Genomic DNA, 19,973 nt, shown 5'->3' with positions numbered 1-19,973 from the left:
AGGCCTTCCTTGCTCTTGATTGGCCCGGATGTTTTGAGCAGCTGGGACAATATCCTGCAGAAAGTAGAAGGAATAATCACGAGGGAAAATTGGGCCCTGCTAACATGTGTGTAATAAAAAGGGGAGACAAAATCCAGATGGAAAGCTGATCCTGTCTTTACTTAAAATTCCGATATTTTATTCACCTTGGACTTTTCCCATTAATGCAGATTTTAAAAATATTTCATTAAAACATGATTTATCTTGATTATTTGGGCACTCTCTTAAATTGTGCAGCCTGAGCAAGTGCCTCACTTGATCACTGATGTCCAGCCCCAAGGGAAAAGCAGGAAGAGGGAACCAGCCTCTAGTCCAGAGAACTCAACGGAGATCAACCTCTGCAGGCCTGGAGTGGGGAGAGGCACGGCTAGGACCACAGCCTGGAGGGACCCAGGACGGCCCTGGAAGGCTGAGTGGGGCGGGAGAGACCTGCCTGGGGTTGCAGCTGGGAAGACTGCTGGGCTTGGGGGGTGGGGCGCTACAGACCATAGGAGTGTTAGGTGTGCTGGGTCCAGGGGTGGCTCCTGGTGACTCACCCCCTTGAGGGTGGCCCCAGTGTCTCCCCTCTGCCACACTGAGCCTTTAAGTATGTAGTTGGGTTCCTGGCTGCCCTCAGGCCTGGAGGGAAACCCACCTATTGTGCCAAGAGTGGTGGAGAAGCTCAGAAGCGGGGTGCAAAGTGGGGAAGGGTAGGCAAGGGCTCCAAGCAGGGAGTTGGGAGGTGATTCAGGGGTGAAGCTGCCGATAGGCTTAGGAGGGAGGAACATGGGCCCTAGGTGGGAACTCCGAGGAAGATAACAAGGCTGGGAATAGAAGGCCCAGAGCTCTGTTTCCCAGGCTGGAGCCCCAGGTAGGAGCTCCCAAGGCATTGGGGTAGTGGTGGCTGGAACAGCCATGGAAGCAGAGAGCTAGGAGTTTAGTCTCAAAACAGTTGTGCGATTTTCTCACTCCTCACTCTCCTGGCCAGCTGCCAGGAGATGTGTGCTTGTTTGCATGGCTGACATTTTTCTGTAAAACTCCCTCCACTCCACATGGAAATGACCCAGGTAGGAAATGACCAGGGTACAAATGGGCCTGATGGCTGGCCTACACTCTCCCTGGGGGGTTGAGGGAGCAGAAGGTGGGTCCCAGGTGCTGCCGATAGCCTCTGGGTGTGGAGTAGCCAAAGGTGGGCCTGGCAGGTATCTTTCCAGAAGGCAACCAGGGAGCTGAAGGGAGAAAGCCAGGGACCAAGGCCAGAGAGAAGGAGGCAAAGGAAAGGGAGGGAGTCAGAGAGAGCCTGGGATTGTACGGTCAGGAGGACAGCAAAGGAGGCTGGGAGGAGGGGGCCAGGAAGGGGCCAGGCCAGGCTCAGGTAGGGAAGTCAAAAGCGGTGCAGGCCTCTAAGTCCAGCTCTGTGGGGGAAGCATCCAGGTCTTGTGCTGCCCCAGAGCCTTCACTCTGGAGATAGGAAAACCACCAGCAAGGAATTTCATTCCTCGGTGTCCCCACCACTGCCCGCCCCAACACATCAACTGTGTGTTCTCCCAGGGCAGGGCCCCGGCCTTTCTGTTCTTTGCCCACCGCGCTCACTCCCCAGCAGCCACCGTGGGCCTGGTGCTGAGCAGGCAATGCTTGCTGAACTGGACTGCCCTTGGCGGGGATGTCACATGCGTCAGACGGCTTGGTCAGCGAGGATTCTGGGACAGGCCAACTTGTGTCTCTGATGCAAACCAAGGAAAAGAGCAAGAGGTGAAACTGACATTCCTTCCCAGCCTGCCCAGCGCCCCGTGCCAGGCACTTCCTCTGGTTCTATGTGTTCTCCTCATTTTCCCGATGGTGAACCTGTCAGGCCTTGCGAGTTCCCCTCAGAGTTAGGGTTCTCATCCCCCCCGACTCGCCCAGACCCCCGAGCCTGAGCTCTTTCCCTAGGTTGGTGGGACTTTCAGGGAAGGAGGCTGAGGGTGCCCCTCGGAGATCAGTGGCCTGCGTGGGGGATGAGGTGGAGGCGCTCAGATCTGGCCTGGGCATGCCAGGGCTCAGTGGCAGCCAGAGAGGGCTGGGCCTCCCTGGGAGAGAGGGAAGAGGAGGAGCTGAGGACAGGAGGTGGGTATCTTCTCAGGAGGATGGATGGGAGGGGTCCCTTTGTCATGGTGGGCCGGTGGATGGGACAGGAAGGGGATGTGGCCTGTGGCTGAATTCTGCTCTCTTTGAAACCCAGGGAAGTGGCTCCCACAATAAGCCAAGATGAGAGAACTCTAGGGTCCCTGCCTGGGCCCCCCAGGCTTCTCTCCTCCAGCCTCTTGCATCTGGGTTAGATTTCCCTCAAGACACCCTAAGCTGGGGCACAGTTTCCACTGTGAGCTAGAAGTTTCCATTTTCTTGAATGTAAATGCGGGGGGATAGTAGTCACTTCCTTTCCGTTTTTGCTCAAATGTCACCACAGAGAGCCCTCTCTGACCATCCTGTTCCCAACTGCCAGGACTCTGCCTCCCCTGCCTTCTCGATCCTTTTGCTGCTTTGTTTTTCTGAATGGCACTTCTCACTTTCTAGGAGGCTGTGTAACTGATTTATTGATTTTTGTCTGCTTTTTCCCCCCAACCCCCAAATACTAGACCCATAGGGCAGGAGCCTTTGCCTATTTTGTTCCTGTGTCCCCAGCACCTAAAGCAATGCCAGGCACTCAATACATATTTGTTGAATGAACACGTGAAGGATGCGTGTGAAGTGTTTTGCAGGATTCTTGGCATCTTAAGATTATTGCTGCTGCTGTTGTTTGCTGTGTGACTTCAGCACATTCCTTAGCCTCTCTGGCCCTCTGTCGCGCCATCTGTAAAATGAGAAGAGTGAGCCACTAAAGATCCATGAGCTTCCTTCAAACTCTAAAAATCTTGCTGCCTCCGAATGCTCAAGAAAGTTCTTCCCAAACCTCACCAGGAACTCCTTTTTCTTTTTTGCAGTTCTCAGCAGCAGCTCAGCTGGGACTTAGCCGGAGGCGCTAAGGACTCCTTTTGCAATAGCCCTTCCTCTACTTCTTTTGACTCTGAGGATCAGAATAGGGTATAGGTTTGGGATCACGAGTCAGCCCAATGTTTCTTGGAACAGTTTCCATTCAGATAGTTATGTTTTATTTCATTGACTTTGATATGTTGTTTCTAGCACTTTATTGTTTTCAATAGAGGGCAATTCATGATGTGCATAATTAAAGACCATTTGATTTTCATTTCTTCGTTAAGAGTTTCATAAAAACAGAGTTCAGGAGAAAGCATTGCCAGATCATGCGCCCAGAGACCATGTGCCCTGATTTGGGATTTGGACACCTGGTCCTTGGAAATGAAGGTTCCCACTGTCCCGCCATAGGTGGGGCTCTGTCCCTGGCCTGGAGCGTCCCCTGTGGGGATAGGGTCATCCCTCAGAAGGCTCTGGAGCATCAGTTTCAGGGGCTGAGGTCAACAGGACCAAGACCATCCTCTCAAGGCTCTGCCCTTTCTCTCAGGGCCCCTCTGAAGGAGTAGCTCAGAACACTCCTCTGCTTCTGTGGGGGCAGTTTCAGGAGTAAAGGCAGCTTCAGGTTCCTGGTATTCGGAATTCGGTATTCGCTGAGTAACTGGGATGGCCTCGACAAGGGGCGGAGGAACAGGTCTGGCTAGTTCTGTGTTGTTTATACTGGGGATTACTTCACACATCCCAACCGGCTTCCCCGCCCCGTTTGGTGGGGGCTGGCCCTTGGCCCTCCAACTCCTTTACCCCACATGCCTGGGAAGCCAGGGGCCAAGATGGATCTTCTCCTTGATATCAGCTAAGCCTGGAGGACTCTTCCCCTCAGAGACCATGGAGAGGGACAGCCACGGGGTGAGTGTGACCTCAGGCCTCGGGCCAGATCCTCCCAGTGCTGAGGAAGCAGGGCTGAGGCCGGGAGACAGGTGGGACGGCCACCTCTGTTTCAGGTTTGGGGGAAACTGGCTGTGCCTCTTCTAGTTTGAAGCTACTTACAATCAAGATCTCTTGGTCTCCTTTTAACATGGTTCTAGAAAAAGCCCCTGGCAGGAGAAGCTGCTGGGATTTGGGGTCTGGCTGGTGAGCACCCCAGGGCTGTGTGTGGCTGAGTCGTGGGTTCCTGCTCTGTGGTCTGTGAGCATTCCTGCCGGGCATCCATGCTGTTACAGCACCAACTTGGCCGATTGGGAATCCAGGCTAATCTACTTTAATCTCATTTTTGCTGGTTGGAAAATCAAAAGCATTCTAACTGCAATTCAGGGGCACCTTGTCTAAACCCCTCACTACACTCCTAAACCTTCCCAGAAAACTGTGACTTTCTGTGTACATTCAAGATTTTCGAGGGGATGTTTCAACCTCCCTTGGTCACTTCTTTTTGGGCTTAATAACTTTCATGCTTGGGAAGTGCTTCTTGATGTTTAACCACAAGTCCTGCTACCACTCAAGTTCCTTTCTTCTGCTGCTCTTGGGGTGGGAGAGAGCAGCTGGCCTGTCCTCTGTGGGAAAGCCAGTCATACACACATGAAGGCTTCCAAAGATCTTGTTCTGCCGTGCCTCCACTTTCTTTTCTTCCAGGAAATCCCTTTTGTGCTCTCATTTCTCCTTTAGGTCTTGTTTTCTGCCCCTCTCCAAATTCTCTGTACCTTACTGACATGGTAGAGCCTGGGACTCTGGGAAGAATAGGCTAGCACTGGGTTTGGGAAAGATCAGCTCATCCTATCTTCTGACTTATAGCTGGCTTGTGGGCCATTCTGCACTCCCAATGTGTTTCTGCAAACTTTACCATCATTTTTTCCCACCATTCTTCCAGCCCCCTCTTGACTTTTCTTTCCCAGGCTGCCTCCCTTGCCCTCTGCTCTGGGCTCCTTTGTTCATGTCTCTACCTCACCAAAGTCACTTGGCCCTAGGCCTTGGGGGGTTATCAGAGCCTCTTACTGTTGAGCAGTAAGGGGGGTACACAGGGGCATGCAGAAGGTGAACTCTTAGTCACAGCCATGGGGCATCCTCCTTGGCAATATGCTGGCAGCCTAAACTAGATGGTCCCTAAACCCAAGAGTGAGAAGGGCTGAGCTATCCGGAGGGTGGCCATGCTCCCATTGGAGATGGATAGTCCATCCCTGAGACAGGGTGATGGGGCGATATCTTCCCAGGAAGCTCATCTCTTCAGAGTCAGGGACCAACATGAAGGCTGCTGGAGGGATACAGGACAGAGAACAGACTTCTTTGGGGAACTCCCAATTAATCTATGAATTAAGTGTCAAATATTATGATAGGTGCCATGTTCATTCTGAAAAAAAGATTGTCCAAACTTATCTTGGAATGGAAGAATGGAATCATTACATCCTTATTTAAGGTTCTTAACTTTACTCCCCTATTTAAGATGGAACTCTGAGAGAGTGAGCCTATAGTTGGGGCTCGTATTCCCATCTGCAGCAGGGTTCTTAACCTTGATTAAATAGGAGTGGGCTGGGAGAAGCTGGTCACCTGAGCTTGTGCCTTCCCCCTGAGGGCTTTATTGCAGAGAGATGCATTGTGATTTCTGTCCCTCAACTCCAAAATGTTGTGAGGAAGATGGTGGCCAGTGGGCTTGAGCCTGATGGTACTCCTCTGGCAGCTGCTGGATCTTCAGAGGGATCTTGGAAAAGATGTGGAGAAGGGTCTCAGTTTCTCATATTCAAAAGAAAGTTGCATGTTGTGGTGGACAGAGAACTGACCATGTTCCCCGTCAGCTTTGGGCAAGCCACTTCACCTTTCTGTACCTTAGTTTCTTCACTTGTAAAATGGAATAATAATACTACTCTCAAAAGAATGTTGGACAAACTAAATTTAACAGAGTTTAATTGAGCAAAGAACAATTCTCAAATGGAGCAGTCCCCCGAAGGAGAATAGATTCAGAGAGATTCCCACACAGCTGCGTGGTCGGAGAGGATTTATGGACAGAAAAAGGCAAGTAGTGTAAGGAAAACGGAAGTAAGGTACAGAAATAGCCTTATTTGAACACGGTTTGAACAGTTGGCTGCCTTTGATTGGGCAAAATTGGTGATTGTTAACAAGAGTAGTTTACTATCTGTTTACACGTCCAGTTGAGTTCTAGTTCATTATGTACAGAGAAACCTTTTGATCCAAACTTAAAATATGTAAGGAGGCAGCTTTAGGCTAAGCTTAATTTAATAATACCTACCTCAAGGAGTCTCAAAATAGTGTCCTTCCCATAGTAAGGCTCATTTAGAGTAGCATCTGGCATAGAGAGATAGAGGTAGATAGATACAGATAGAGTCACAGAACGTTGAAATGTATCATCACTGCCTAGAATTTGGGGTGGGCTCCTATAAATTTGGACAAACATCTTCTTCTCCCTGTGCCTCAGCTTCCCCACCAAAGAAGAGGGTTGGACAGATTCCCTCCTGAGGCTCCTTTCTGGCTCCCTGACAGTCTGGAATTACATAGAACGGGATGACAGGTGCGCCACACCAGATTTGTTCTTGACAGTGCATATTTTGTGCTTTTTCAAAATGGGTCACACTTTTAATTCTCAGAGCAGTGCAATGCTTATTAAAGAAAGACTGAATTAGACCCATTGATGAAGCAACATTCCTGTGTGGAGTGGATTTTCTTATACCGGGCCTTCTTCAAGTGGAACAGGTTCCAAATTAGCCCAAGGCCACAGGTGCTAGGGACTGGTGAGAACTGTCTGGGGGCCCAGCGCTGTTCCAGGATGAGGCACCCTTTCCAGAGGGGCTGGGCAGTTCCCGAGATGGCTCACCCACGGGCTCAAGTCACTCTGCCGTGTCCCAGCCCAGTCCCAGCCCCAAGCACCCCAAGGACCCCAAGGACCCCAAGGACGCTGGCACCTGTCCTATGCCCCTGCAGGTGTGCAGCCCTCACCTCGTCCTCCAAGGACCCTGGCACCTGCCCTATGCCCCTGCAGGTATGCAGCCCTCACCTCGTCCTTCAAGGACCCTGGCACCTGCCCTATGCCCCTGCAGGTATGCAGCCCTCACCTCGTCCTCCAAGGACCCTGGTACCTGCCCTATGCCCCTGCAGGTGTGCAGCCCTCGCCTTGTCATCTGTTTCATGTTGTCATTGGTGCGGAGCAGACTTCCTTTGGCACAGCCACCTCGCTTTCCCCTGCGTTGTCCCCTGAGACTTGGCAGATGTGAATGTAAGCGTGTGGGAGTGTGTGTATTGGGCCCTGGGCTGGGGAGCTGGGTGGGAAGGACAACTGATGTAACAATGACCACTTAGCTTAAGTGTCTTGTTTTGGCAAAACAGCTTCCTCCTGGTATAGCAACAACGAGGGTGGATGTGCCTGGCCAAGTGGGCAGGGCACTGGTGGCGCAGGCACGAGGGAAGCCACAACAGGGAACCCTGGCTTTAGCAGTCAAGTGGAGGCCTTGACAGCACCAGATGGGGATTTGTTTCCCTAGGAGGGAAGCAATACCCAAAACTTTAGGGGGCCCCCATTATGTACCAGCCCTGAGTGTGTCACTACCCTAGGACTGGTAGCAAGAGAAGGCACAGACACAGGGAAACACTGAGGCAGCAAGTTCCTGGGCAATCGAATATTATTTGCTTGGCAATAGTGGGCACTCCATGTTCTTTACAGCATTTGATGAATGAATGAATGAATGAGTGAATGAATGAATGAACAAGGAGGCATCTTGATTCTGGTCTAACAGGGATTCCCCAGGCTTTTTCATGTGCACAGGAGGCGTCAGAAACTAGAAGGGTCTTCAGCACTTACCCTGGCCAGTCCCTTTCAAGTTCTTTGTAGCAGCTGCCTCTTTTGTTCAAATGAATGTTATACAGACTCCACTGTATGAAACTGAAAGGTCGATCTTCTCTGTTGAGGTGGGGTAAGGACTCAGAGCCCACCACAGTCCCCACCAGCTGGTCTCCAAGGCACCTTCATGGAAACTGAAATGCTCTGTGGAACCCTGTTTGAAAACTGCTGATTGTCCAACACCCTTAATTTATAGAAGAGGGAGCTGAGGCCCAGAGAGGGATGTGACTGTCCCCAAGGTCACACGGCTGCCTAGGAGCAGAAGCGAGGCTCCCCGTGCCCCCCACCCCCAGGGTGAGGCAGACCCTGCAGCTCTGGCCCCTTCCAGAGTTCAGTCTGCCTCAACGGCTGACCCGAGTCCCTGAGCTGTATACTGTGTGTGCGCTGGGGATGCTGGTGCTGGGTGAGGAGGTGGTGGGGAAGATGCCTGTATGATGAGGAGAGCCTGTATTTGTGGGGTTCCTCGGGGTTCAGGGAGGGGGAGAGTAGGAAAGGGCCTTGGGAACCTGGAGGTACAGTGAAGCCTGGGTCTAGCCGTGAGAAAGGGAAAAAAGTCACCCAGTCCAGCCTGGCCCTCGCTGGGAAAGGTTCAGGCCTCCCCTGCCACAGCCCCAGGGCTCCTCAGGTTCCCAGCAGGCAAGGAGGGTTTTTAGGCTCTGTCAAAGGGAGATCCTGATCTTTCTTAGTGCCGCCAGTGCTTCCAGAAGGGTTTAGGGAGGGGTTTTTCTTCCTGACTAGCCCAGAGTGCTGGGTTGTTGGCCCATGGTCTGCCTGTGCCCACCCTATGGGCGCCCTTGATGCCCAGGGTCACTGGGAGAGAGACACTGCCACGGGGGCCTCTGTCTGGGAAGGGTCCTTTCTCGTGGAGGCTGGTAAGGGACAGACAGGGGAAAAGCAGAGTGTTGTGTAACAGCCCAAGGATGGGGGCCAGAAGATCAGGGATCTAGAATTGGCACCGTCCCTAACTGGCTGTGTGACCGTGAGCAAGTCACACAGTCTTTCTGAGCCTTCATCGCCTCAACAATAGTATAAAGGGCTTGGGTAGGTTTTCTTTTCTTTACTTCTCTTTGAGATGGGGTCTTGCTATGTTGCCTAGGTTGGTCTTGAGCTTCTGGCCTCAAGCCATTCTCCCACTTCGGCCTCCCAAGTAGCTGGGACTACAGGCCGGTGCCACCACGCCCAGCTTAGAGGGTTTTCAGAGTCCTTGCAGCTCTGACAGACTGTGATATGCCCAACCCTGGGTGGTAGCTTTATGAAGGGATGGCCCAGGGCTGAGGAGGGAGGCCCAATTGGCTTAAACTGGATGGAAACGGGCCCTGATGCACCCGCCCTCAGGCCATGAAGCAGCTGCTGCTGCCTGCTGGACATTCTTCAGGACTAGCAGGAGAGCATTTTTTTTTTTAATTATACTTTAAGTTCTAGGGTACATGTGCACAATGTGCAGGTTTGTTACATATGTATACATGTGCCATGTTGGTGTGCTGCACCCATTAACTCGTCCTTTACATTAGGTATTTCTCCTAATGCCATCCCTCCCCGCTCTCCCCACCCCGCAACAGGCCCTGGTGTGTGATGTTCCCCATCCTGTGTCCAAGTGTTCTCACTGTTCAATTGCGGGAGAGCTTTTTATAGGACCATTCACACTGCAAGCCCAGGCTCTGGGGGACCTGAAGTGCATATTTCCCGAGTTCAGGCTGTTGCTTATAGCTGGAGAACTCTCATTATGCAGAGCCTGGGGCTCGATCCATGGCAGCAGCTCCATAACCACTGAGATGAAGCAATCATGAGCCCACATCACTCAGGCCCCCTCTCTCCCTGGCATCACTGGCTGGGCCCCCAGAAGGTCCAGGAGAGGACAAGGGCTGGACATACTCAGGGGCTGGCTAACTCACTACCATCCCCACCAGGTAACGGCCCAAGGGGCAGAGTCTGCAACTGGAAACCAGAAAAACATCCCATTCGCCTCAGGGGGGATCTACCCCTGGGAGCTGTGGTGTCGAGATCCCTAGGCTGGAAGTAGGGGGCCTTGGGTTTAGTCCCTTCACTGCTATAAGATGGGCCTGAACAACTTTGGGCAAAGCACACAAATGTTTTGGGCCTCTACCTCTCACTCTGTAAAGTGGGAGTAAGAATTCTTACAGACTTCTGTCCAGGGACAGGCTTTGGAAAGACTCTCAGAGCCGGGGGCTGCTCCTTTTAGCCCTCCCTAGCTTGTCCCTCACCGCTTTCCTGCGGACCCTTCCCCTGCCTTCCTGCCATGCTGCCTCCTGCCCCAAAATGTTTGGAGGGCCCTGAACAAGCCTTGGGTGAGGACTCCTGGGAGTGGCAGAGGCATAGCCAGGTGGTAACAGTGACAGCCTGGGGTGTGGCCCTGTTCTATGGCATGGTAAGGGCTTACAATTATGTTACTGCAGGGGGTAACCTCAGAGACTACCCCAAGGGTAGGTGGGGAGGAGAGGCACAGCCAGGAAAGAATGGTTGGCAAGGTTAGGCCAGAGACATGGCTCAGAGTTGACCACACCCCTGCTCCACCCTGTGCACCTGCCCCAGAGCAGGCTGAGAAGCCTTTGGTCTGCAGGCAGGTTGTAGAGACACCAGGACACATCAAGGAGTTGGTCATTTCGCTTCCACTTCTGAGTCTTTGGCTCACCGTCAAAGGCCAGGATTTGGGAAGCTTGGGTTCTGGTCCTGGTTCTGCCCCATGTAGCTTGGGACCTTGGATAAGACGTCTCGGCCAGGCGCGGTGGCTCACGCCTGTAATCCCAGCACTTTGGGAGGCTGAGGTGGGCACAAGATCAAGAGATCAAGACCATCCTGGCCAACATGGTGAAACCCCATCTCTACTAAAAATACAAAAATTAGCTGGGCATGGTGGCGCGTGCCTGTAGTCCCAGGTACTCGGGAGGCTGAGGAAGGAGAATCGCTTAAACCCAGGAGGTGGAGGTTGCAGTCAGCCGAGATCACGCCACTGTACTTCAGCCTGGTGACAGAGTGAGACTCTGTCTCAAAACAAACAAACAAGTAGTCTCCTACCCTTCCTATTCCCCAGCTGCTGAAGGCCTCTACTCTGAGGATGAGTTCAGGCCTCTGGTGGGAGGCTAGAGTCTCAGCAGTTGTTCTCCAAGAATTGGGGAAAAGAAATGAGTTAGTGCTATAGCAGGTTAGGTATCAGGAAGAACTTCCAGCAGCGTGGGGCAGCAGGCTGTGAAGTACCTAAAGAAGGTTGGTGTGGAATCTCTTACTCAGATGATCCCTGAAGATGAGAACTCTTCTTGATGTCTGGGAGGGTTTGGGTTGAGGGTCAGAGTCAGAGGGTGGAGCAGGGGCCTCACTCTGGATGCTGCTCTCCTCTCGTCTGGGGGCTGCCCTTCCACCCTGATGTCCCTGTTGGGACTTGTAGTTCTCTTCATGGGCAGTTCTTCTTCAGGTCTTGAGGCTCCAGAACTCTCCTCTTGCCCTGGTGTGGGGGTCCAACTGCTTTCCACCTGCCTCCCAGGCTCTGACAGCAGAGCACTTGCTCTACCCAGACCAGAGCTAGATAACTCCAGACCCAGGGCCTGCAGAGACTCCATCCCACTTTCGGATGTGTCGCCCTTTCTGCAGTTCTTGGCTTTCCACCAATGCCCCCTTCCCACCAATTCCCTGTCTGGTCTAACTCCCTTCTCCTGCTCCAGCTTTACAGCTTTCCCCAGCTCCCTCCCCCCGACCTGCCCACCCATTTTCCTCTGGGCCTCTTCAAGATGGGGCAGCTGGGGCTGGATGGCAGGGTCCTGTTCAGGTAGAGACAGCCTGAGCTGCCTGGGAATGAGAAGATTGTGCTAGAGTTCCTAAAGACCACCAGCTCATTCAAGGGGTGAGGTGGGCTGTTTCATCTCTCTGAGCCCTGGGTCCTTGTGTACAAACTGGGAATAGTAATTCCTGCCCAGCTTGCTAACTGAGAGACTTGCGAGAATCAAATCACATAATGGTGCAAAACTGCACATACAAACCCTGAAGAGACGAAGGTAGGTCCTGTGGATGTTTGTGACACTGTAGGTCAAGGCCCTCCTTGCTCCTAGCAGGCCTGGTTAGAATCTCAGCCGTCACTCACCTGGTGTGTGAATTTGGGCATGTTCTTAACCTGCCTGGACCTCTGTTTCACTATCTATAAAATGAGGCTAACCATACCAACTGCAAAGGGCTCCTAAGAGGTTGGAATGGGGTCCCGTAAAGTGCTCATGGGCTGTTATCTTTGTCATGGTTTGACACACATTTATAGACCAGGGTTTTTCATGTGTATCACCCATTTATCTGGGGGAAGAAGGTAAGGTCTGCCCATTTTATACGCGTGGAATCAGGCACTGAAGGGTTATGTCGCTTGCCCAGGAAACACAGCTGGGAATGGAGGCAATCAGATTCAAACAGATTTTTCCATAGCAAGCCCAGCATTCCCACAAGCAAACAAACAAAACCCCACTACCGGCTGGGTGTGGTATGGTGGCTCACGCCTGTAATCCCAGCACTTTGGGAGGCTGAGGCGGGTGGATCATTTGAGGTCAGGAGTTTGAGACCAGCCTTGCCAACATGGTGAAACCCCATCTCTACTAAAAATACAAAAATTAACCGGGCGTGGTGGCGGGTGCCTATAATCCCAGTTTCTCGGGAGGCTGAGGCAGGAGAATCCCTTAAACCCAGCGGAGGTCGCAGTGAGCCAAGATCACAGCACTGCACTCCAGCCGGGGCAACAGGGCAAGATACAAATTTTTTCCAATACAAAAATTAGCCAGGCATGGTGGTGCACACCTGTAATCCCAGCTACACGGGAGGCTGAGGCAAGAGAATAGCTTGAACCCGGGAGGCGGAGGTTGCAGTGAACCAAGATCAAGCCACTGCACTGCAGCCTGGGGGACAGAGCAAGACTGAAAAAACAAACAAGCAAACAAACAAAACCCCTCCATCACAGCCACTGCTCACCACGCCCTCACTGTGCATTGGGCATTTTGCAGGTATGATCTGTGACTTCAGTACCATGAAGCAAGGTGCTTTGTTCTAGCTTACAGATAGGAAACTGAGATGTAAAGAGGTGAAGTCACTTGCCTGGGGCACCCAGCCGCCTTAGAGGCAGGCCAAATTCCAACCTGGTCTCTCTAACCCAGAGCACCTGAAGACTCACCTGACCCCGATGCTCCAGGCCACTAGGCACCTCCTGGTCTTGGCAGATCACAGGGCCCAACTATGGGTCACACTGTAAAGTATCACAAGACCAAGATCCCTGTGGTAACCCCCAGCCCTATCCCCAGGTTCCCAAGGTGCTCCCGGGCCTGCAGGGCCATGGGGCCTTATTCTTAACCAATCTCACAAAGGCAAAATGAGCACTCTGTACACGTGGTTTACGAAGACTGTGCAGGAAGCTCTTCTGACTCAAGAAGGGCAGGTGACTCAGAGACAAATAGGCATGGGGTAGAACCCTGACTCTGTGATTCTGCAAGCTGAGCTCTGAGACTTGGCTTTCCTATCTGTAAAATGGGCTTCCAAAATACCAACCTCCCAGGGATGTGGTGAGGCCCTTGTGAGGCCACAGATGTGAACGTTTATTATCAACTCTAAAGTGCCATATACACATGAGTGATTAGTATTTTATTGTCCCGGCTTATGGGAATTCCCCCTGAAGTTGGGGAAGACTTAGAGTGTGCACAAAAGAGGAAGGGAGACCAGGCAGGCTGGTGAAGGTGCCACAGTGCCAGGATCCCTGGCAGGAGCCGAGGCCCAGGCCACCACTGGTGGGAAGGGCAGGGCCTTCTGCCGCTGGGGCTTGTCCATGTTATGGAAAGACCTTAGTCTGGCCTTTCTCCAGCATTCTTTTTCTCCTCAGATGAGCTCACACTGGCACTCAGCCCCTTCAGTTAGCAGGTCAGGGCTCTTCTTAACTAGTGCTTAACTAGCGATTGCAGCTCACAGTAAGAACAATATTTTATAATCTAACACACATACATGAAAGAAAAGGATGTGGATATAGGAGGTGGAAGGGAAGAGGGCAGAAGGGGTCTTTGCTTTCCCCATGGGGGACCACATTCCCTTGATATGAGGTCTCAGAGTGAGTGACCAGCCCAGCAGCCTCTTCCTTTAACACCTCCTAGACATGTGTAGCCTAAGCAGGTGACCCCCAACCCCTGGGCACATGGCCCATTGCCCTCTACCCATCTCTGCAGGTCCTGTGTGGCAGGGGAGCCCCTAGGGGAGCTGGGGGACAGCAGACTTTTTGAGCTTTCATTCTATCCTTGGACACAGTCCTCCTCTCAGATGCTTCCTTGTCCGGGGGGCTTTGCTCAACCCCTAGCTGCTGCCCCAGAGCATTCATCTCCTAGTGCAGCAGAGCTGACAGCTGGGGTGGGTTGGCAGGGGAGCAGCCTGAGGGATACTCTTCGATCTGCTTTCAGAATGCATCTCCAGCAAGAACACCTTCAGCTGGAGAATCTCCAGCCCAGGCATCTCCAGCTGGGACACCTCCAGGCCGGGCATCTCCAGCCCAGGCATCTCCAGCCCGAGTATCACCAGCCCAGGCATCTCCGGCTCTGGCATCGCCTTCCAGGTCCTCATCTGGCAGGTCATCATCCGCCAGGTCAGCCTCCGTGACGACCTCCCCAACCAGAGTGTACCTTGTTAGAGCAACACCAGTGGGGGCTGTACCCGTCCGATCATCTCCTGCCAGGTCAGCAGCAGCCGCCAGGGCCACCAGGGAGAGCCCAGGTAAGGGGGATGCTGCACGGAAGGCAAGAGAGATGGGAAGCAGCCCATGGGCAGGGAGGAAATCTCAGAGCCAGTGTGCTCTGCTCTCACAGCAGACAACAATGCGGGGAAGGGGAGGTAGGGGGTTGGGCAGTGAGGGACCTGAGGCTGGGGGCAAAAAGGAAACATTACATGAAAACCTAAGACAGTGGAAAATTAGGGGCAAAGGAGGTAGGTGATAAGAAGCCAGAACTAACGAAGAAGCATGTCACCCTGGAGTCTGCACAACCCAGGTCAGAGCACCGGTTTCAATAGCAAGGTCTCCCAGTTAGTCACAGGGTTCTCTCCTTGCGCTGTCCTGTGGGTCTGCCTAAGAAGCTGGGGTCTGCAGTGGAGCAAGGTCATGATCAGCGGGCCCAGCGGGGAGGAAAAGGAGAGATTCTGACCAGGTGTGCAAGTCCATCCCCAGCCTTCCAAATTGTGGGTTGTGTGGTTCAGCTACTAGGGAGTCAGAGAGGTTGAATAGGCCTTGGGGACTGGGTCTGCCCTTAAGGAATCAGTGTTCCTGCCCACCCCAGTGCTGCCCTCGTCCCATCCCAGAATTCAGACTGTCCCCACCACCACAATACACACAGGCCTGGATGATACGTGGCTTTGGAGGATCACTCGAAGTTTGGGGCCCATCCCACAGCCTTGCCCTCTCCAGGGTGGGTGAGGTGCTTTGGTATCAGACCCACTGCATTGGAATCCCTACACTGCCATTAACTCACCAAGTAACCCTGGGCAAGTGATTTCCCTTCCATGAACCTCAGTTTCCCCATCTATAAAAAGGGGTCTAATAAGACTCTGCTCATGAGGTTGTCATGAGAATTAACACAGGCAAAGTGCCTGGCTGGCCCAGAGAAGAGCACAGTAAAAGACCGCTGCTGGTACCAGGCAGGGTGAGCTCAGTTTTTCATTTTCAGATGGGACAAAATCCATTCATTCATTCAATTGACTTTGTGCCCCGTAAAATCTCATTCCAACTTCTGGGGTGGAGTGGTCCTCACGGGGCCCTCCTGGGCCACAGCCTTGTTTCCCCCACCCTCTCCATCTCGTCGGACTCCTCTCCAGCCTCATCTTCCCTTGCTGCCGCCCTGCTCCTAGGTACGAGCCTGCCCAAGTTCACCTGGCGGGAGGGCCAGAAGCGGCTGCCGCTCATCGGGTGCGTGCTCCTCCTCATTGCCCTGGTGGTTTCGCTCATCATCCTCTGTGAGTTGAATAGAGGGTGCAGGGGTGGGTTCTGGGCACTGCTGGGCAGAGTGGGACCCAGGGATGGGGGCAGGCAGGGGGGACAGGTGTGGGGACCACCCACTCACCCGGCTACCGTGTCCAGAGAGGGACACTCCTGCAAATGGCCTTGGACTGTGCTGCCCCCGGGCCCCTGTGGGGAATCCAGGTTAAGAGTGTGGAAGTCAGAGGAACCTGAGCTTGGATCTCATCTGTGCCACTTACCATGCAGCTTACTTGGGCAAGTTAGTTAACCACCCTGAGCTCAGTTTCTGCATCTTCAGATGGGAAAAAATTCATTCACCCATTTCATTACTATGTGCCCCATAAGTTCTCATTCCAACTTCACTAGATTATGAGGAATAAATAAGACAACAGCACAATTCCTGGAACGAAATCTACAAATACTAGCTATTAAAAAAACACACATGAAAACACTGATTGGAAAAAGTCTGTCAAGGATATTCAGTCAACGGGATGACGTGTTCAGCATTCAGGGGTTCAGGCCCATTCTCTTCAGCAAAGATACCCAGGCATGCCCCAGGGCTCTCTGCTCAGAGGTCCACTATGAGCCCAGCACAGTGGGAAACTTTAGGCAGCGCAATTGTGCATGTACATTATTCTATCCTGTCCTCAGGGAGATTACAGTCTCCTGGCGGAATAGCTGGAAATTTTGAAGGGCAAATGCATTTGAGTGTGACTATGAGGAGGGGATGACAGCTATGTGGGTTGGATGCAGGGGATAGCTTCTTACGGCTGTGGGGCCAGATGAAGACCTGGAAGGGGAGACAGCAATTATGCCCAGCAGGGCATCTGAGCGAATGAGCAGCCACAGAAAATGTGGGAAGCCAGGTGGCAAGGACAGCATGGGGCAGAGGAAGGGACCCGCCTAACGAAAGCGGAGAATGAACAATCAGGGACCTGGGGCCGTCTGTTTGGTTCAGCAAGGCTGGGCCATGCTGTAGAGAGCTTTAAACCCCAGGCCAAAGAGTAAGTATTCTGTTAAAGAGGCAGCACCAGTGGTGAAGGGTGCAGTGGACCAGCGCGTGGAAACGTCTGCTGGCAGGGCTGTTGAAGGGGATTCTGAGGGAGGGGCAGTGTGCTGGCAGAGGAGGCTTTAGTGCCACGCAGACCCTGACTCTGCCTCCGACCAGCTGTGTGAATTTGACAAGTCCATTAACATTCTGAGCCTCAGTTTCCCCACCAGTCTGACTGGGTCATATTGTCATAATGCACATAAAGGCCTCGGCATGGTGCCTGCTGTGACTTGCTGCCCTGCCCTCCCACCCTTTCCCACCACAGGGCACCCCGCTTCATGAAAGCCACAGGAATAACCCATGGAGGGGCAAGATGGCACCCACGGGTGGGCTCACAGAATAGAACTAAAGCTCTCAGCGTGGTTTCACAGCATTTCCTGAAGTCCCCAAAAGCTCTGCCAGGGAGGCCTCTAGACCTCCAGGGCTAGGGATGTGGCTTGACTTGTTCAGGTCACCAAGCAGCTACCTTGTGGGGTCAGGACTAGAGCCCAGGCCTCCCGACTCCCAACCCGGCCCAGCACCCTCTCCACTACACATCCACGTGGGGCTCCATGAGCACTCCAAGGGAGACTGCCCAGGGTTCCCTGGGGGTTGAGTGCCCAGGATGTGGGAGGAAGACCAGGGCATAGAGAGGAGGGGCCAGCCCAAGAGATTAGGAGGGATTTGTGTCTGGACCTGGAAGGAGCAGTCACACACGGGTGGCCTTTACCCTGGGTGATGGAGAGCACAGTGGGCCCCGGAGGAGAAGCAAGGGGTGGGGCTGAGGAGCTGGTGGATGAGCAGAGGCAGGGTGAGAAGTTAGAACCCAGGTCTGTGAGGCAGCCAAGGGGAGGTGCCTCCAGGCAGGAGGGCCCACAGCCCCCGGTTTGGAAAGAGATTGCCGTTATAGAGGGAGGAAGTCGTGAAGCAGATTTGCACATATGGCTTGTAAAGCTGTTTTCTTTTAGCCCCAACTTGTATATGTGGGAATCAGCCACCTAGAATTGCTGGTTGAATGAAAAGACATTTAAAGGCATAAGGACAAATCATGGGGAAAGAACTGAGCATAGAGGTGTCCCTCGTGCAGCGGAGAGGGAGAAGGAAAAAACCCAGGAGCTTCTGAGGCTGGAAGGATGGTCGCCTTTGAGAACAGAGAGACGGTGGTTGTCTGTGTGACTGTGAGGACAGAAATTTATCTGCTGTGACCCTGTGGAGCACAGAGAAGATGGGATGGCAGAGGGGTTCTGAGAGGGAAGCTCTGGGATACTGGAGGAGGTGTTTTCTCTGGCCACTATGTTGGCCAGCATGTAGGGAGGGGGAGTTCCCAAGGTGGTCCCCATCTCCACAGCACTCTCTCTCTCTCTCTCTCTTTCTCTCTCTCTCTGGGTGTCTGGCTGCTCGAATCTGCCTGGTGCTGCCCTGCTTGCAGGAGCTTTCTGGAGCATTCTGGAGCATTCCTGAGCAGCCTTTCTCTCCATACAGATGGGGGACGAGAGCCCCAGAGTTCAAGAGGGATTGCAGGTCGGTGTCTCAGAATCCCCAGGGCCTTGGGCTGCTCAGTGTCTCATCTCTGTGGGGCTGGCCGTGACCCAGCTGTCTGCTTCTTTTTCTCTAGTCCAGTTCTGGCGGGGCCACACAGGAATCAGGTACAAGGAGCAGAGGGAGAGCTGTCCCAAGCACGCTGTTCGCTGTGACGGGGTAGTGGACTGCAAGCTGAAGAGTGACGAGCTGGGCTGCGGTAAGGAGGCTGGGAGCGGAGGAGCGCGTGCGTGTTCATGTGTGTGTATGTGCGTGTGTTTGTGTGCCTGTTTGTATATGTGTGTGTGTATGCATGCCTGTGTGTGTGTGTATGTGTGCGTGCATGTGTGTGTATGTGCATGTTTGTGTGTGTGCATGTATGTGCGTGTGCATGTGTGCATGTATGTAATCCAGACCCAACGATTCCTTGTCCATTGCCTCCCATTTGAGCTGATACACAGTTTGCATCAGTCTGTAGCACTCTGGTGACTTTGCCTTGGCTCTGTCCATGCTAGGCATCCTGGGCTTCTGAGTACTGGTTGACCCCCATGACCCAGGCCATGTTCCCGGACTTTTCCCAGGCCTCAGCAAGGAGTGCTGTCAGGACAGGCACTTCTCGAAGCCTCACTCAGCTCATCCCCCAAGAGCTTGATGCTTCCTAGGTGCTGAGGATCTGCTCTGCCTTTTTCTTGCCCTGCAGTGAGGTTCGACTGGGACAAGTCTCTGCTTAAAATCTACTCTGGGTCCTCCCATCAGTGGCTTCCCATCTGTAGCAGCAACTGGAATGACTCCTACTCAGAGAAGACCTGCCAGCAGCTGGGTTTCAAGAGGTAACCCCCAACCTGGCCCCAGAGTCCAGGCTTCAGGGATGTCTCAGGCTCTTTATAGGGCGTCTCAAGCATGTTGCAGAAACACTATATTAAAAAGACCCTTGGGGACCGGGGCTGATCTCACTAGCTCTGGACACCCTCGAGGTATTCAGAGTCAGAGGCCCTGAGATCCTATGAGTCTGGAGCAGATTGTTTTCATGAGGCCAACATAATGATGTATAGATCTGCAATAGTATCAGACTCCTAGATGGTTCTTTGCATCAAAGCACCCTCACATCCATTATCACATTCACTGATAGTGGTGGTGGTCCTATGACTTGGGTAGGCATTTGGGCAGATCTTTTCTTCTTGTATCTGGGAACTAGAAGCTCAGGTTGTGCAGAGCCTTTCAATGGACTTTGAGCTATAGCTACTGTGGCTTGAGCCAGACCTCATCAAGTGGAGAATGAAATGGGGCAGGTGAGGCTAGGCAGAATCATAAGGATCTTTGGCTCTAAAGATTTTAAACAAATCAGGCAGTGCTAATAGGTAGAGGAAGAAGTAGGTGAGCAATGACCTTCCACTTGAAGAAGTGTCTGACTTTCAGCCCAGAAACGCATCTCCATCCTCCCTCTTGGACTGAGTTTTCCAGATGGGTAGTCTGGGGTTTATCAGTGTGTGTGAGGTTGTGGGGAGAGGAGTTTAAGATCTCACTGTGGGTTCTCTACAGAAGAAGCACCGAAAACACCTGGGGTGGGGTGTTAGGATTTAGAACAAGTTCTCCACCCCACCTCAGCCTGTCCAGATCCATGAAAGGGGGATGGGAGTAATCCAGATGGAAGACCATGGGCATCTTTT

General features: G+C 52.9%; 1 protein-coding gene and 1 long non-coding RNA gene across 4 annotated transcripts in view; one reads left to right on the top strand and one right to left on the bottom strand.

Moving 5' to 3' along the window:
* Positions 1-2,518: 2,518 nt before the first annotated feature.
* Positions 2,519-7,210, bottom strand: LOC129048790 (uncharacterized). 3 transcript variants are annotated; one of them, XR_008511424.1, is made up of 4 exons: positions 7,017-7,204; positions 6,197-6,252; positions 2,953-5,650; positions 2,519-2,848 (listed from the first exon to the last, which is right to left on the bottom strand). It is a non-coding gene; the product is annotated as an uncharacterized LOC129048790 (long non-coding RNA). The 3 variants fall into 3 exon arrangements; XR_008511423.1 differs by having other exon boundaries at positions 5,500-5,650; XR_008511422.1 differs by having other exon boundaries at positions 2,519-5,650; positions 7,017-7,210.
* The window catches only part of TMPRSS13 (transmembrane serine protease 13), a 28,473-nt gene continuing 12,240 nt past the window's right edge, over positions 3,741-19,973 (top strand). The window contains exons 1-5 of the mRNA XM_024255555.2: positions 3,741-3,870; positions 14,215-14,524; positions 15,650-15,754; positions 18,404-18,526; positions 19,007-19,136. Coding sequence (XP_024111323.1) covers positions 3,850-3,870; positions 14,215-14,524; positions 15,650-15,754; positions 18,404-18,526; positions 19,007-19,136 — 689 coding nt within the window. The 5' untranslated portion in view covers positions 3,741-3,849. The remainder of the gene's footprint in view (positions 3,871-14,214; positions 14,525-15,649; positions 15,755-18,403; positions 18,527-19,006; positions 19,137-19,973) is intronic.

This window comes from Pongo abelii, chromosome 9 (assembly GCF_028885655.2).
Source record: "Pongo abelii isolate AG06213 chromosome 9, NHGRI_mPonAbe1-v2.0_pri, whole genome shotgun sequence".
Taxonomy (NCBI): Eukaryota; Metazoa; Chordata; class Mammalia; order Primates; family Hominidae; genus Pongo; species Pongo abelii.
This window is presented reverse-complemented; position numbering and strand designations above follow the sequence as displayed.